The sequence below is a fragment of the Citrus sinensis genome, chromosome 9 (genome assembly GCF_022201045.2).
Source record: "Citrus sinensis cultivar Valencia sweet orange chromosome 9, DVS_A1.0, whole genome shotgun sequence".
Classification (NCBI taxonomy): domain Eukaryota; kingdom Viridiplantae; phylum Streptophyta; class Magnoliopsida; order Sapindales; family Rutaceae; genus Citrus; species Citrus sinensis.
Window position 1 is genome coordinate 28,866,255 of NC_068564.1, and position 17,164 is coordinate 28,883,418.

The 17,164-nt window shown below is 35.4% G+C and overlaps 3 protein-coding genes across 7 annotated transcripts; 2 read left to right on the forward strand and 1 right to left on the reverse strand.

Moving 5' to 3' along the window:
- The first annotated feature begins 709 nt into the window (after window positions 1-709).
- LOC102615408 (farnesyl pyrophosphate synthase) lies at window positions 710-5,249 on the forward strand. Its single transcript, XM_006474762.4, has 12 exons — window positions 710-998; window positions 2,333-2,357; window positions 2,529-2,644; window positions 2,769-2,855; window positions 3,008-3,124; window positions 3,216-3,304; window positions 3,407-3,458; window positions 3,850-3,945; window positions 4,230-4,274; window positions 4,371-4,460; window positions 4,550-4,621; window positions 4,838-5,249. Exons 1-12 carry the CDS (start codon window positions 888-890, stop codon window positions 4,964-4,966), a joined length of 1,029 nt encoding a protein of 342 aa, XP_006474825.1. The 5' UTR covers window positions 710-887; the 3' UTR covers window positions 4,967-5,249.
- Window positions 5,250-8,466: 3,217 nt separating this feature from the next.
- Window positions 8,467-11,330, forward strand: LOC102614333 (hypothetical protein). 3 transcript variants are annotated; one of them, XM_052433348.1, is made up of 6 exons: window positions 8,573-8,621; window positions 8,739-8,826; window positions 9,129-9,203; window positions 9,999-10,204; window positions 10,481-10,541; window positions 10,969-11,330. In XM_052433348.1, the coding sequence occupies exons 3-6, from the start codon at window positions 9,152-9,154 to the stop codon at window positions 11,163-11,165; spliced, it is 516 nt and encodes a 171-aa protein (XP_052289308.1). In that variant the 5' UTR covers window positions 8,573-8,621; window positions 8,739-8,826; window positions 9,129-9,151; the 3' UTR covers window positions 11,166-11,330. The 3 variants fall into 3 exon arrangements, with proteins under 3 accessions (XP_006474821.1, XP_052289308.1, XP_006474822.1); XM_006474758.4 differs by lacking the exon at window positions 8,739-8,826 and having other exon boundaries at window positions 8,467-8,622; XM_006474759.3 differs by lacking the exon at window positions 8,573-8,621 and having other exon boundaries at window positions 8,629-8,826.
- Window positions 11,331-11,554: 224 nt separating this feature from the next.
- Window positions 11,555-17,007, reverse strand: LOC102614824 (uncharacterized). 3 transcript variants are annotated; one of them, XM_015529195.3, is made up of 11 exons: window positions 16,706-17,007; window positions 16,172-16,264; window positions 15,485-15,609; window positions 14,527-15,326; window positions 13,495-14,402; window positions 13,021-13,398; window positions 12,618-12,694; window positions 12,411-12,506; window positions 12,257-12,330; window positions 11,809-11,944; window positions 11,555-11,719 (listed from the first exon to the last, which is right to left on the reverse strand). In XM_015529195.3, the coding sequence occupies exons 1-11, from the start codon at window positions 16,788-16,790 to the stop codon at window positions 11,636-11,638; spliced, it is 2,856 nt and encodes a 951-aa protein (XP_015384681.1). In that variant the 5' UTR covers window positions 16,791-17,007; the 3' UTR covers window positions 11,555-11,635. The 3 variants fall into 3 exon arrangements, with proteins under 3 accessions (XP_015384681.1, XP_015384680.1, XP_006474823.1); XM_015529194.3 differs by having other exon boundaries at window positions 13,021-14,402; XM_006474760.4 differs by having other exon boundaries at window positions 13,021-14,402; window positions 15,887-16,264; window positions 16,706-16,762.
- Window positions 17,008-17,164: the final 157 nt, after the last annotated feature.

A 17,164-nucleotide genomic window follows, 5' to 3' on the forward strand; every position in this document is an offset into this window, starting at 1 on the left:
TTACCATATGCATATAAATGAAAATAAATATTAAGTATTAATTTAGTTTGTATAAACTAATATGATGTATCAATATAATTATTACTATATGCGGCACTTGACATGCCATGCCATTATAGAATTTATCCATGATTTCGGTATTATCCACACATAATTATATAATTATGTGGCGTGTCCAATAACTTACCATATGCATATAAATGAAAATAAATATTAAGTATTAATTTGGTTTCTATAAACTAATATGACGTATCAATATAATTATTATTATATGCGGCACTTAACATGCCATTACGGAATTTATTCATGATTTCGGTATTATCCACAGAATTATATAATTATGTCGCGTGTCCAATAACTTACCATATGCATATCGAGACACAATTATCTATAAATCATTTTTATCCTTATAATTTTAGAAAATACACGCATATATAAATATTTGATTCACTAATATGTTATAATTAAAATTTTACGGAAATTTATAATCAGAAATTGATAAGATCTTTCTTTAATAATTCTGTTATAGCAGCCCCAAATTTCTACCTTAACGTAAATATTAATTAATAGCAATAATTGAGCGGCTACCCATAATTGGGCCACAAAGAATTAACAGAAAAACATAATCACAGCCGCCGTATCCATTTATTTTTCAAAATAAAAGAAAAAGAAGAAAATAGGAAAAACAAAAAAAAAAATGGCTGCTTAGCGCCTGTTCTGGGTCTCCTATAAAACAACTGAACTAACAGCAACGGCCAGTCAGTCTCTCACAAACAAACTCTCTCTCTCTCTCTCTCTTCTCTGTATTTTGCTTTCTTTCATTCTGTTTCTCTCTTTTTTTTCTTACTTTTTTTTTGGTGGTGGGTCGCAAAAGCGGAAGGTAAAAAATGAGTGATCTGAAGTCAAGATTCATTGAGGTGTATGGCGTTTTGAAACAAGAGCTGCTGAATGATCCTGCATTTGAGTTCGATCACGATTCTCGCCAATGGGTTGATCGTGTAATTCCCTTTAACCATTTCTTTCTTCTCCTTTGATGGATCCGCTTGTGTTTTCTCGATTGCTGCTTTCTATATACGGCTGTTTTGTGTTCTTGAATTTGTTGGCTTGATGGGTTTGTTTGTTTGCTGCTGTTTTGTTGGATTTCTGATTGTTGAGGTTAAGTATTGGTGGTTTCTTTTCCGGAAAAGAAAAAAAGATTAGGAGCTGTTTTGGTGCAATAAAATGTTCATATTTTGTGTAGACTTGTGGACTAATCTCACTACGTTTTGTATTGTTTATTTTCATTTGAGAACTCAGACTCGGAATTGTATGATTCGGCATCCGTGTGTTAACTGGATCTGGATTGAAGTTGGATTAAGTGGAGTAATGGAAAGATTGTTGATAGTACATTTCATTTGAAATTTGGGTAGTGAGATTGGTTGAATCTTGTGGTATTTGATGACTGAATGTTGCAATTAATTGTGTGGTCAAAATTGGATTGAAAATTCTGGCTATTTTCCATTTAATCTGAGAAGCAGTGGGCAGTACTAAAAAGACAAAAATAAGTCGTTTACTAGATGTGAATTTCAAAATAAAGCACCAAGATTACAATTGAAAGTCTTGTTTGACTGCTGCGTAGTGAAGGTGTCATTTTGAAAATTGAAAATTGATGGGTGAGTAAAAGTTAAGGGGGAAAGTGGTTGGTTGAACTATTCAAATAGTAGTTAAAGGAAAAGTGATTCTTTGGAGATGGGAAACTTGATTAATTTATATTCACAAGATATGATAGAAGATTCACTGTCAACATAGGGGGTGATTCTAAATTAGTATGAGACGGGTCTGTAAAATTTGTTGGGATAAAATCACAGGCCTACATTCAGTTAGGTAGAAATTCATCAACTTGGTGTATGAAACCTAAATTGGATGGCTTCAGAGTCACATAAAGAACTGGTTGTCTTTGAGTTCATATTACTAATAATTAGTCAAATGAGTTTGGTGACTAAAGTCATATTTTGAATTGCTTTTGTAACTTTCATCATACACTGAATGATTTAAGGTGGTTCAGTTGTGTGGAAGGAAGAGCTGTGTTCTTGCCATATTGCTGGGCACATAGAAATCATGTATCATTTGTATGTTAACAATCCAGTCTAAGCCTTATATTTGGAAAAAAAAAAATATGTTGGGCTTAAGTACTGCTCATTCTCTCACAAATAAACTCGTGCATCTTTAAACTTTATTGAATCTGGAGTTCTAAACACTTTGTATGCTAAATTTGTCTACAATATTCTGCCTTACTTAGTAGCTTATGAAGATTTGCAAGTCCTGATTGTGTCTCTGTACTTTTTTGTTGCAGATGCTGGATTACAATGTACCTGGAGGTTAGATAAAAATGTTATATATCTTGTACATTTAAGGAAGCTTCTGTTTTGTTTGCTTGTGCTGGGCATGTTGGACATCCTCTTCCAAGAAAGAGGAACTTCCTTTGTTTGAATAGAAAATATGAAAACTTCACTTAATTTAACCATCATTACCGATTGTATTCTTGGCAGGAAAGCTGAACCGAGGGCTATCTGTTGTTGACAGCTACAGGTTACTGAAAGAAGGAAAAGAACTAACAGATGATGAATTCTTTCTCTCATCTGCACTAGGCTGGTGCATCGAATGGGTATGGTTGTTTGTGGATTCTTGTGTTCTAGATTGACCCTGAATTTGTTAATCAGGATAATTACCAGCTGTCCTTTCCTTTGTTACACTGAAATTGTAAACCTGTTTTATGATGATCTCTGCAGCTTCAAGCATATTTTCTTGTTCTTGATGATATCATGGATGGCTCTCATACACGCCGTGGTCAACCTTGCTGGTTCAGAGTCCCCAAGGTGAGAGCTCGTACTTGGAATTTAAGGAGTACTGCAAAAGCATACAAATGGCTTTTGCTGTTAAAGATGTTGGGAACTTCAGAACGTTTTAGCTAAAGTTTGTGTGTTTTGATTGTTGCAAAAATTTGATCTTCTGTTGACTTTTGTCTCAGGTTGGTATGATTGCTGCAAATGATGGTGTCTTACTACGCAACCATATCTCCAGAATTCTCAAGAATCATTTTAGAGACAAGCCTTATTACGTGGACCTGTTGGATTTATTTAATGAGGTAGGATTGTCTTTGAATAAACTATATAGCAGGACCGAATAGTTTCATTTTAACTATGTACCTTTAATTGATATGAAACTTGTTTATCTAGGTGGAATTTCAAACAGCTTCAGGACAAATGATAGACTTAATTACCACAATCGAAGGAGAGAAAGATCTATCGAAGTACTCATTGCCACTGTAAGCTAGAATTTTGAGATGATTTTTGTATGGTTTAACTCCAAATCACATTGATATCCTTTTTTGTATTTTAACATATTTTACGTCGGTGCTTCCTTGCAGTCATCGTCGCATTGTTCAGTACAAAACTGCTTACTATTCATTTTACCTTCCAGTAAGTTAATCTCCTTGTTTTATGCTTGCGTTATTTCTTTTGCTTGGATTGATTTATGCTTTTTCCACTTGCCCAAATCTCCTTTAAGAGCTCTCGACTGAAGTCTCTCTTGGGTAAACTTGTTGATTTGATATCGTGTAAACTTTGATGATATCTCTTCTCATTTGATCACAACTGAAACTTCTTGTTTATAGACTTCTGATCTTCCTGTCATAATTTCGGGTTGTTGCGCTCTCACTCTTTCACTTGCACTTTCAACAAATCTCCCAACTCATCTACGAGAATTGTGCTTATTTATATATAAATATATGCATTTTAATGCTTTTGCTTTCTCAGGATGTAGTGAATATGCTTCAGTATTATATTGCTTCTGATCTCTCTATGCTTCCAGGTTGCTTGTGCATTACTTATGGCAGGTGAGAATCTTGACAAACATGTTGAGGTCAAGGACATCTTAGTTCAAATGGGTATCTATTTTCAAGTACAGGTAATCATTATTTTCTTATAGAAATCCTGGTTCTAAAGTTTGATCCCCCATAAATTGTGTGGAAATACCATTTTCTTGAATTGATTACCTAGAAAATATAGGCAGTGGAAAGTAGTCTTGGAAAATTGCAATTTGCAACTGTAGCTCAAAAGTTAATTTCTCATAACTAAATCTGTATTTTTTTTCCACGTGACTCCTCAACAATCAATGAGAAATATCTCCATTCTTTTCCTGATTTTGAGGTTCAACAGGAAGAGTTACTAAAGACTTGATGTTTTCTGTAGGATGATTTTCTGGATTGTTTTGGTTCTCCTGAAGTTATTGGCAAGGTATTGTCCTTATACGGCCTTTGTAATGTGCTTGAATGCATATGTTTACTTGATTTTTCAAAAAATATCAGAGCTTATTGTTTTCTGGATTATTAGGTTGGAACTGATATTGAAGATTACAAGTGTTCTTGGTTGGTTGTAAAAGCTCTGGAACTTTGTAACGAGGAACAAAAGAAATTGGTCCATGTAAGCAAGAATACCCATTTTTCCTATATTTGTCCATGTTCTGGTGTTTACATTTGAACAAGTTTTCCTTATATTATTTTGTCTCCCAGGAGAACTATGGAAAGGTAGATCCAGCCTGCGTTGCAAAAGTGAAAGAGCTTTATAAAACTCTTGATCTTGAGGTTTGTCGTTTGATTTTTCCTTTCTTCTTTGCATATGCAGGACCGGAATTTCTTTTCAAATGTGCATAAAAACTTAAAATTTGTTATATGATAAGCACAAAACTTAAAATTTATTATATGATAAGCAAATAACTTCTGCTATTCGATCACGCATTATATTTAGAACCCGTCTTTTATTCTTTTAATTGATGGTCGTGTTATGGGGTTACCTTGCAGGGCGCATTTGTGGAGTATGAGAAAGAGAGTTACGAAAAGCTGACAAAATCCATTGAAGCTCATCCTACTAAGGAAGTTCAAGCCGTGCTAAAATCATTCTTGGCAAAGATATACAAGAGACAGAAGTGAGAGCTTCAAAAGATGAAGCAAATTGGACAGAGTAGATGTCCAAATCTTCTCACCTACTTAGCATTTTTAATCTCCAGATGGAGAAAAATAATCTCTGTATTTTCTTTTTACATTTAGTGGACTGTTGATTCTCATTGTATTAACTCCCATATTCATCTGATCAGCCAGTACCTTTCATGGCCAGGTGAATTTCTGGGATATTGTTGTGAAATTGAAGCATACTGATTGAATAATTATATTTTTATTTAGGGATTTACAATTAAGGGCCCTGTATTGTGTTGTATCTGGTGTTGGATAATGGATACTTCTTTTGTTCTAGAGATTATGCTTAGGAATTGTATTTTATCTAGTTTTAAAAATATTCATTAACTGTAAATCAAACTCCCTCCCAATCTTGATGTGAGCAAGTTTCAAACATCATATCCTTTTATCACTCCGAAATATCTTACTGCTTGATTATTGATATGATAAGATGATCAAAAAGTAACAATATCAATAGTAATATGCAACCAATTCCTTTGACCATGTCAAAACTTTCAATAACAATAACAAAAATAATAAGCAACCAATTCCTTTGACCATATCAAAACTTTCACTAACTACCCACATATGTAGCCCAATTTGGAAGCCATTTTTTTCCTCCCCAAATCAAATGACTCTGTTACCATGTTTAAAGGCTAATTTACTCAAATTATCCACACAAAAAACAACAAACTAAAAAGGACATGTGTCACTCAATTTGTACTGCAAGCTAGGAGAGAGAGAAAATTAATGGCTGTAAATTCCTGATGAGGTGTTTCCACATATTTAGACATGCAAATAATAGAAAGTCCAAACCAGAGTTTTAGCCCTTAACAACTGTTACACAGATTTGTTCACATCTCCAATTTTGAATCTCCTTTCTGTGCGCCCTGCTGCCTCTGTGTGGTAGAACCAATTTACATTACCATTCATTAAGGGCTCCTCTTTCCTTTGCAAACCTTGCCCCCCCTTCCCTCTCCTAGTCCCAGAATCTGCAACAGCTAACAAAATCTTTAGCGGCATCCAGAAATTATGAGGTGTGACATTCATTACCTTTATTTTTATATCTCATTTTCTTGCGTTGTAAGTAATGTATTTTGATGATGTGACGTGAAGTTTTTATAATTTTCTTTGTTTTGTTTGTCAAGCATGAACGCAGAAACTCAGGAGCAAACATCACCAGGAACACCAAAGATGAAAATAAACACTAAGAATCCCCAGGTGGGAGACACAAGTTTGGCTGATATCAAGAGGGAGTCATCATTCTCGCCGCGGTCGCCAAAGGGGTTAGCTAAATCATCAAGTGCAAGGTGCCTATGCTCACCAACCACACATGCTGGATCATTCAGGTGTAGACACCACAGAAGCCTTGGACCAGGCGGCATGTCGCGGGGAGGTTCAGTCGGATCAAATCTGTCATTACTAGGAACAAAAACTGCACCAATTGGTGGGTCCAAGATGAATACTTGTGACTCAAGCTGTTTTGAATGAAGAAAATTAACATTAGAAAGAAAAGGAGGAGCAGCAGCAGAACCAATATATACCGATATATATATATATATAATTAATGAGCCGGTGGTGATGGTGGATGGATGGTAATGAATTTTTTTTTTTTTTAAACGTATATAGGAATGCTGTGAAGGGTGTGGTTTAATTTCCTTTCATGCATTTTTCTGCAAGCTTTCCTTCAGTGTAGGTTTTATTATGAAATTGGGAGAGCATTTGTGTCCATGTTATATGGTTTGGATTGTGTTTATAATTAATTTCCTGCGTGTTGTCAAGGAAGCGAAGGGATAAAGAAAAAAAAAAAAAGTATGTTAGTATGTTTATATATTGAAAATGCACATTACTGGTGTGTTTCACTTTTCATATTCATCTTCGTTTCTTGTGTTGAAATTTGGGTATTAAATAGAATATTGAGGTGGATATGAAATTATTAATTATGAATACTGTCTCGCACCCGCCGGCCTAGGATGATAAGCGTGAACACATGAATGATCAATATATTAATTCAATCTTTTTTCAAAGGAAAAAGAACACACAAAGATTGAAAAAAAATGTTCTTAGTAATAATTTTAAAATGGATGAACAAGAAGTATAAGTTTAATAAAAAATAATAATGAGGGCGAAGCTCAAAATCCAATTCAAAATGATGCATTATAAATAATAATGGGTTTGTCTGATCGATCTTTTAAGAATTTATCATGACACAAGTTTTGGTATTTGAAATATAGAAATAATAATAAATTTTTCGAGTTAAATTGACTAGTACGGTGCAGTGGCCAATCCTATTCTTAAAATCCATGGATTTTTTTTAAAATACATGTTTAGGGATGACAATGGTACTCGCAAACCCGCCTAAACTCGCTTGTTGTGGATTATTTTGTCGGTTGCGGACGAATTTGATATTATAAATTGAAACTTGCACTAGATTACAAGTGAGTTTGATATTATCCAAATATTCACGGTATCTGCCAACCCACAACTTTTTTTAAAATTATTTTTAATTGAAAAAATATTTGAATCTAAAAATATATAAAGTAAATAATGTAAAGTGTAAAAGTGTGTACAAGTTGCAACATGCCTAATAGCTTAAACCCTAACCAAAGTCATAAACTAACTAAAGGTAATTGTGTGGATGGGTACTAATGATGGTGAATGAAAAGATATTTTCTTGAAGCTGATGTTGAATGATAATATGAAATGATAATTGTTATTTTTAAATATTAGTTTGTAGTTTTTTTTATGGATTTGTGTATTTTATACTTAAATTTGAGAATTTGTGTTGGATTAATATTGAAATTTTAAATTTTCACTTATATTGATTAAATTTAGAATTAAATATATTATGTGGAATTTTAGGTTATTATTATAAATTTACGTATTGAATATTTGTGACTTTAAATGTAAAAACCCATAAAAAATCTGTTGGGTACCATTGCAGATTGGATAATTATCAAAACCCACAATGAGTGAGTTTTCTTTAAAAAATTAAAACCTACAGCGAGTTGTAGATGGGTTTCGTAATTTAAATTTTGTATGAGTGTAGATTTAATAATGACAAACTCACCGCAGACAATGCCTATTGCCACCCCTGTCTATGTTCATCCCATATTTATGTTATACAACTATACTACGTCATATATGGTATATTATAAATCTCAAGCTTTGTGTGTGTGTGTGTGTGTGTGTGTACACACACACACATATATATTAGTACTAGTTACAGTATGAAAACTTGTTACATTATTTATTTATTTATTTATTTTTATTTTTTGAAACAAAATTTCTCAATAATTTGGGAGCTTCTAAGTTACAATAATTGTAACATACATCTCTCATATGAACCACATAAAATTATAAGACCCACAATTTATGTGATTCACATAAAAAAATATATGTTACAATTATTATAAGTTAGCATTTGCCCAATAATCCCCCCCGGCAAATTTATGCAGAGAAACTTGCACGTTTAATATCGAAAATCGAAACGACCGCGTTTCAATCGTCATCACCCACCAGTCACTTCACCGCCATCGCCTAGTTGGCGATAAATTACAAAAATTCGATAATCTTAGCAAAATCTCTTTTATTCCGTTTATGTACTGCCATACTGCGGTCGATAATTCTCAAAGGTGCGAACTTTTTCACTTGACGATTATTCGTTCTGTGTTCGTTTTAACCCGTTTGGTCTCCTAGAAAACGCGAGAAAGTGATTGGAAAATTTATCAATTTTTGTTTTCAATATCTGGGTTTCCCCTTTCGTCTAATCCAACAAAAAGAGAAAGGAAAGAAACTCATCTTTCAGTTTCTTTTAAATCATTCCTGCACTGCTTGAGGTGAAAAAGCTAGGGTTTTTGTTTTTTTCAGTTGCACATAATCATGTTTGTTTATACGAAGAATAATTACAGTTATTTGAGGAAATAAAGGATCTGATGAAGATGGGTATTTTTGTTTTCATTTATTTTTCTCATTTCAGCTAAAAAGTTATAAATTCAAATAGTAGACTTTCTGTGGGAAGAATACGTTAATTTGGGTTTATTTGATTGACAATTTATGATTGAAGGAATTAGTTTTTGTCTGATAAACCAATAACATTGGTTTTGAAATTAAGTTCTAATACAAGCAGCTACGTTTGCAGGTGATTTTCTCCTCACAGTCAAGATGCCAGTATCAAGTGCAATTGGTATTTCTACATCGCCTGTGTTGATACCAGGTATGAATATATTCCTATAATTAGTTCGTGGGAAGACATATATATAATTGTGTTCGTTGGTATATCTGTATACAAAATTTTTTCAATTGTTGCTCTTGCAAATTAGATTCTGCCTTCTAAATCAGTGGATAACTTTTAGAGGAAATGTGTACAAGTTAGTTAGCTTTCTTAGAGTCATTAAGTATTAACACATATGAGCCTGGGGTTTGTTGACAAATAAACATGTGTGAGGTTCATTTATTTGGTGTATTATGTCACGGTTACTTGTTTGATTCTCTTTCTATTAACATGATATAGCAAGCACTGTTAAAAAGGGAAATTATGGAAGCATTCATGATTTTTAATAAAGTCTTAATAACACTTGAGGAGTAAATCCATGCAACCTTGCTCAGATTGGTGTCCACGATTGAATGTGACCAAGTATCATAAAACCAAGTCAACTACTGCTGATAACTCCAGCTTTATGCAACCTTTTGTCTTGAAGTGTATTTTCAAAGCTTTTTGTTCCCCCTGCTTTCTGCGTCACAAAAATATTAATTTAGGATGAGAGATATCAAGAAGACAAAAAAGATCATGTTTTGGACCTTGATTTGATTTGGGACTACTATGTTTATATATTACCTTTTTGTGGTATGCCAACGATGGAAGACAGGAGCATCTCCATGAGGTGTTAAAATAAGTTTTCATTTGAGTGCGGCGTATGTTATAGTAAATTATTGTTCTTGCTGGACAAGATTTTATTTTTTTCTTTTTAATGTTAGAATTACCATTAACTTATGATACACTTGAATACAGCAAAAACAAGAAACTGGTGCAAGGAGCAAAATAGGCTTTCTGAATGTCGTCCAGCAAGATCTTCCATGGAATTTCAGCCTTCCAGTGGAACTTGCTTGCAACTTAAGCTTTCAGCTCCAGGTCCAGTTGGGCTTGGCTTGCAGTTACAACCTATTGATAGAAGAAGAAGAGCACTCTCTGGTTCTTTTATATGTGCTTCTTCTTCAGTAAGTTCATTCTTAATTTCCTGCTGAGTGCTGGCTATATTTCATTCTCTTGGTTATAATTCATTATCAGTAATACAGCTAATTGTGCTGTACAATCTTTTGTAGTAGACTTTCTTACTGACTTTAGCCCTGAGATTTGAATCATACGTATGAACGTATGTGTGTTTTTATCTATGTACATTTATGCACACATGGGCATTCTTCCTTTATTTTTGTAATAGTCATTGCAAGGAAAAGGTTATTGCTGAGTTCTTGATCTTACTTATCATTTTGCAGCAAGGGCAGACTCAGACAGTCACACGCGAGGCACCAACAACAACGATCACCAATGCACCTGGTAATAGCCAATTCCATTTATTGCTAATATAAAAGTTTCATAGTGTAGCACCAGTGACCACATTTCTATAACATAGTGGATTAAGGTGGCTATGGAGAAGCTTGTTATTTTATGTGGAGCAAAATGCTTAGCATTGTTGTATATTTTTGAGTTGCTCTTCCTTCTGAACAATTCTCAGTGTCAATCATTGTCCTCAAGGAGTAAACTGGATATAGTTATCACCTTTACTGTGTAGCAATTTTATTGTTTTTTGTGATATCTGCTGCTTATCTGAACCTTCTTCAAATAATAGAGATTAATTTATGGTTTTTAATGCTACTTCCTTTGACTGTAACATGGTACATGTGTGCTTCTGTGACTTGTTTTCTTTACGATATGGGAAGGGAACTATTTTACAAAAATTGTTTAACAATTAATTGAATTGCAGCAAATGAGAAGTCTCCAAAACTTGATGATGGCGGGACTGGATTTCCACCCCGGGATGACGATGGTGGCGGAGGCGGTGGTGGAGGCGGTGGTGGCAACTGGTCAGGCGGATTCTTCCTTTTTGGCTTTCTTGCTTTTCTAGGCTTCCTAAAGGATAAAGAAAGTGAGTCGAAGTACCGGGATAGTCGAAGAAGATGAGATAATATTTTGCAGCAACAAAAATTTTGGAAACTTATTCAGGTTATAGATTTAGTTTCCGGTGGTGTATTCTTTATTACTCGATGAGAGTAAGTTTCCACAAGTAAAATTTACCCTTGGAGTTGAGTTGCCTACTAATAAATTAAGCTTAACAGGTTCACTTTATCTTTCGTTGCAATCTTTACTCCTTGATAGTAGCATCTGCTGCAACCAGTTTGCAATGTTAAGGCGGATTTATTAATTAATTCCTTTTTCTTTTTGTTGGGGTTCTGCCATATCACCAAAAAACAAAAAAAACCGGGGTGATAAGACCATATGAGTTAAGTAGTTAACTCTATGATATGGCTCCCAGATAAGTAAAATATACAATGACCTGAAAAGAAAAGGTATAAACCCAAAGAAACACTAATAATAAATAGTAAACTCATTACAGCCTAAAAATGAAAGCGAGTTAAAAATCCAACGATTGCTTATTTTGTTGGTCTTGTCCATGTGGTCTTGGAAGTGATTGTATTTCCATAATAAATCTGCTTCGATGATTCATCCCAGTAAGCCTGAAGACAGAACAATTAAGTTTAAATTAGACATTAAACAGAACAGGCAAGAGCCGTCATAAATCATGAGAAAAAGTCTTAATTTGCACCTGCCATCCAGATGGGAGATCTTTCGAGAGATCTACCAAATCAGGCTTTTCCTGTTTTTGGTCAGCTTCTGCCTCGGGTGGAGTCTCTGCAGCTTCCTTGGCTAATTGAGCTCTCCTACGCTTTACTTTCTCACGCCTATCATATAGGAAATTGACACAAAAATATAAGTTCAACTGACTATGAGAAAAAGTAGATATTAGCAACAAGAAGATTTCAACTGCAGAAGTGGGGAACAGAATCTTAGACAAGAAATACAGAAAAAAAAAAGATGGCAATAGAAAGAATTTATATGAAAGCCATGAAAAAAAAAAGAAAAAAAAACTTTGCAACTTTTTGTACCACCCTTGACATCTATTTCATGAACTTGGATTAGTGTTTGGCCTAATTGCACGATAGCCCACAACATATGGAACTTTTATAATATACATAGAATATATGATTACTTACCAATCACCACCCAAGGGCTGAAAATTAGCATTATCTTTGGCTTCTCCACTGGCAATTTGCTGAGCACGCCATTCCTGCAGGAAAAAGAAATGTAAGGCACCAAAAAAGCATCAAACACACAGGAATCTGTAACCAAAGCAGTCACTCTACAAACCTCTATTTCCCTTTGGCGCTTCCTCTCTAAAATCTCATAAGCATTTTCAGGTTCATCTTCCTCATTCTCATTCAACTCCTCTTTGGCTGCTTTCCACTGATAGAAATTACATACAACCATTAATTATTTCAGAGAACTGAACATGAGAATTCACTATGAAGATACTGATTCTCGAATTATAGCAAACGATCGAGGCAAAGAGAATACCTTGTCTACTAGACTGGAGACTTTCTTGTTGGACCTTAAGGAGGGAGCAACAGCAACCGTCCGCTTTTTGTTTCGAACTATTGAGAAAAGCAAAAAGCCGCAAAACCAATAAAAGGTTATAAATCAAATCCATAAAGCAAGATGAAACTTAATAAATTCATTCAAGTCCAAAAAATATTTTTCTTCCTTCAAAATAGTGGCCAATCTTTTTTATTTAAACAACCATCCTTCCCTGTCCAGTATGGCAGATATATATCATTAATCTATGGAACTTCCGAAGAGAACAGTAAGAGAGCCACACATCAGACATAGGAAAGTTAAAAAGTCTTAAAAGATAAAGATGAAGTAAATATAACAAAAAAAATCAATTGATGCAAAAACACCACAAATTTGGAAACTTTACCTTTTGACTGAACCTTTGCCGCTGATGATGTGGTAGCAGCAGCTGCAGCAGAAGCGACGGCAGTTGTTGACAGAGAAGGAACACTCTCTTTCTCTGAAACAGTTGCAACAGCTTGGATAGTCACTGAAGTACTAGGAACCCCTAGAGATCCCATGTCAGCCCCAGTACGAACAGCAGAACCATCCTCCTTCACTGTAGCTCCTGCTTCAGAGTGAGCATCAACAGTTCCAATTCCATCAGAAGCAAGGGCAGAGTCACTCACACGACCATATTGACTGTTGTTCTGAGAAGATTCTATACTACTACCTGCAGAATCTTGAGTAATTGCTCCATCTTGAAGTCCGTAATATGCAACAGGTGTGACGGGGTTAACCATGACTGAAGCAGTTTCATTATATGAGTTTGGCACTGCACCATAATAAATTGACGCATGGGGTACAACTTGAGATCCATCAGCAGGTCCATAGAAATTACCTCCTGGGATTTCAGTAACTGTATGCCCATAATATGCAAAACTAGAATCAGGATAGGGTATGTTGTACTGCTCCATGTAAGGATGATGCTGCACATTCTCCACATAAGATGTCGTTGGATTATAAGAATCCTCAGGCGGCTCATCAGGTGGAGGCGGAGGAACCTGTTCATTATCAGGAGGAGGTGGGGGAATCCATTCTTCATCTGGAGGAGGTGGGACAACAGGCACATCCTCTGAAGTCAGGGATGGGTGATCTGCAGGTGGATTTGGCTGAACTGGTTGCTCCAACGTAGCAAAATCTTTGGCACTAGATGTTTCTCCAATACGTGTGTTGCCTTCAGGAACACTATCTTCAACTTCCATGTCAACATCCATGTCAACATCTCCCTCCGAATTGTATCCAGACTTAGAAATAGATTCATGAGGAATAACAGTTCCATTGACTTGCTCTCCATCACTTTCTAAATGTCTAGCGGGTGATTCAGAAGAAGCAACATTTCCACCACCATGCACCGTGATTCTGAGAGAGTCGTCCTTGCATAAATCTTTCTCAGTCATTGCTGACGAGTCATGCTCGGGAGAGACTTTAGGCATGGCATGAGTAGATAAAATTGCATTGTTTTCATTCCCTTCTGCTTGAGATTCATGCCCCAATTCAAGTGATTTATACTCTCCTCTAGAGGAAGAAATATGTGTTGCCATGTCTTCATCCACCTGAGATTTAGCAATTTGATAGATTTCTTCATCAACAGCACCTTCCAACCTTTGAAGTTGCCTTTCAGAATGCAGCCAAAATGGAAGAATAGATGATCCACATGCTAAAAGTGACTTAAAATCAGAAAGTCTAATCTCAACTTCCAAAACATACTTTGATGTCCAGTCATGGTGTTGCAGGTGGGCCTTGGATCTGGAAGAGAAAAAAGCAAATGATTTAGAACAACATAAATATAAATCATTTAACATCCATTCTACAATACTTAAAACAGAGATGGAAAACCAGGAGAAAAATAAAGTAAATCAGGTAGGATTACCCTTCCAGTGATTTCAGTTTCTGAAGCAATTCCTCACACCGTTTCACAAGACCGGTAGAAAGGTCAGATGCTGTTATATTTTCTTCATTATTCATCAAACCCTGTATGTGCATCCCAGGACCAATTAAACTCCCATCAGCAGAGAAAGAATCAGCCACACCTCCAGTACCACTTAATTCAACTTGGCTCACACCAACAGTCCCATTTCCATATTTCATAACTTCACCTTTACTTCCTTCAAACCTCTCATTTGCTTGAGCACCGCATTCATGTGCATCTTTGCTTTCAGATATCATATTGCCATCTATAGAGCCATCATAGATTGGTGCTGTTACATAATAATCTGATGCAACAGCAATAGTTGAATTACATTCATGTTCAGCCACAGCAGTGGACTGTGTATCCTCAATAATATTGGTTCTCTGATCAGCAGCCAATTCAGTTGTTTGAGCCAAAACCTGAGGTATTTCCCATGAAGTTTCCCCAGTTTCAACATTCCAATAATAATATTGTTTACTCTCTTCATGCAGTACCATCCTCCAACCTGAACTCACATCTCCAATTACTTGTATAGCAGGAGTTTCAGCAGCAGAGGTTGGTTGTGATAAACTCATTTCTGTTTGTAAATGAACCAAGTCTGTATGATCACTTTCTCTAGAGCTGGGGACCACTGGTTTCTGGGAATCATTAGATGAAATGACATATCCATCTTTATCCTGTTGGATGGCCTCCTGAACAGCAAGGTCCTTGCCTGTGTTAACATCCTTCTCTTCATTTCTTTCGTCACATGGTCCCTTAACCTGTTCGTATGAAGCAGTTAGCAGGTAACAGAAACAAAGTTCAACAATCAGGCACGAGGACCAACATTAGCAATTTGACACAGGTCAAGGAGACAGTATATTCTGAACACTGTCTAAAGAAGAAAAAGTAAATAACAGTTGCAGAATGGAACTGTTACCGGGTTCTCATTGTCTGCCGAGGAATTCTCTGCAACAGTTTGTTTAAGTCTTTCATTTGATTCCTCATCTATTTCATCATCACTATATTGTCCAAGCAATAGCAGAGGATTCTGCTGCTGTTGACCTGAACACAAGATACTAATATGTCAAATACCTTCAAAGCCGGTCGTAGCCACTTAGCAACAAACAAAAAATATATTAACGTAAACAAACAGATGCACAAGAATATTAACGTAAAGGAAAATGAAGGCTGCCGAAAAAAAGAACGAAAAATTTTGGCATGGAAAAGATGTGATAAATTGAATGAAGATGGGCATTTTAGAAGCATTCGTCATAGTCACCTGTCACACATCAATAAATATGTCAGTGCGGGAATAAAACAAATAAAGCCAGAGACATACGAACCGATAGAAACATATTCCCGAAGAAATCTCCAATAAGCTTTGATGCCGCGAAAAAGGGCATATCAGATAGGGACTCATTCAAAATATCACAGTGACAGGCCCGACCTGATCTGATATGAATGTTCCCAAGACCACGGCCACCCTACATTCTGAAAATAAATTCTTGGTACAAACAACATAACATGTCTTGCACATAAAGTTCCACAATTCCACCAAAATAATGTTGAGCACTCATGTCCACTCTACAAAGTAGTCCTTTTGAAGAAAACTGACGGAACCCACCTGAAGAAGATGGTGAATTGGGTAACCCAGCACGTTGTTTCAAGTCTGTATCCTTTTCTACTTCATCGTGAACAGCAGAGCCACCCAAATCTCCTACAACATCAAAGGAAAAAGCAAAAGAGTTACATGAATTGGTTTGAAGCAGCTAAATACTTTCATTTTGGCTATATGTGTGTGTGTGTGTGTGTTTCAACTAAAATGTATTCGAATCTAATTATCTTGGGAAGAAAAAAAATCTTCAACTAACCCATTTTCGAATCTTACCCGCTAACTAACATAAACAGGGCGTAAAACAAAACCCTAATTCCTAACCCTAAACATAACACGAACACAAAATTGACAAAGTAAAAATGGAAAAAAAGAGCACTGGGTACTAATATTTTCCTAAACCAACCCATTTTCAGAAACACCTCTCTAATTAACAGAAACAGAACATAGAACAAAACCCTAATTCCTAAAAACACAAACTTGTCAGCAAATAAAACGAAAATAAAAATATACATACGCAATTGAGATCGAAAATTAAGAGAGTACCAGAGGGTTCCGCTGAGAGATCGAGTTTTACGCGACGGCCGGCGTTGCTCATAGCAGCCAGGATTCGATCTTTTCTCTTCCCCATCGTTCACTGATTCTTGATTTTAGTGTTCAAAGTTGATTAATTGATAAAGTATTTCGTTAATCAAAGGGTTTCTTTGCTCGTGATTTTGGGCTACTTTCTTCTTCTTCAGATCGCTTTTGATATTTGATTTGTTGTTGCGCTCTTCCTATTTCATTCGATCGGAACGGCGCTGCCCTGGAAATAGAAAGAAATATATGCTGCGGCCCAAAATTCGAAAAAAAATTAAAATAATAAGATTTATTTAAATAATTACATTATTAAGTATTTAAGAGTTAATTGCAGCAGGGTACGTACTTAAAAAATTATCAAAATACCCTCAAATCTGATTTTGACAAAATTTTCATCAATATCCTTGAAAAGCTTATAAAAAATTA

Excerpts from the sequence above, each read along its gene's own strand:
- LOC102615408 (XM_006474762.4), top strand. The coding sequence starts at position 888 with ATGAGTGATCTGAAGTCAAGATTCATTGAGGTGTATGGCGTTTTGAAA. Across the intron at positions 999-2,332 it reads CTCGCCAATGGGTTGATCGT|ATGCTGGATTACAATGTACC; the intron begins GTAATTCCCTTT and ends TTTTTGTTGCAG. Across the intron at positions 4,275-4,370 it reads CTCCTGAAGTTATTGGCAAG|GTTGGAACTGATATTGAAGA; the intron begins GTATTGTCCTTA and ends CTGGATTATTAG.
- LOC102614333 (XM_006474758.4), top strand. The coding sequence starts at position 9,152 with ATGCCAGTATCAAGTGCAATTGGTATTTCTACATCGCCTGTGTTGATA. Across the intron at positions 9,204-9,998 it reads ATCGCCTGTGTTGATACCAG|CAAAAACAAGAAACTGGTGC; the intron begins GTATGAATATAT and ends ACTTGAATACAG. Across the intron at positions 10,205-10,480 it reads TTATATGTGCTTCTTCTTCA|CAAGGGCAGACTCAGACAGT; the intron begins GTAAGTTCATTC and ends ATCATTTTGCAG.
- LOC102614824 (XM_015529194.3), bottom strand. The coding sequence starts at position 16,790 with ATGGGGAAGAGAAAAGATCGAATCCTGGCTGCTATGAGCAACGCCGGC. Across the intron at positions 16,265-16,705 it reads TCTCTCAGCGGAACCCTCTG|GAGATTTGGGTGGCTCTGCT; the intron begins GTACTCTCTTAA and ends TTGATGTTGTAG. Across the intron at positions 11,945-12,256 it reads CAGCCCTTGGGTGGTGATTG|GCGTGAGAAAGTAAAGCGTA; the intron begins GTAAGTAATCAT and ends CCTATATGATAG.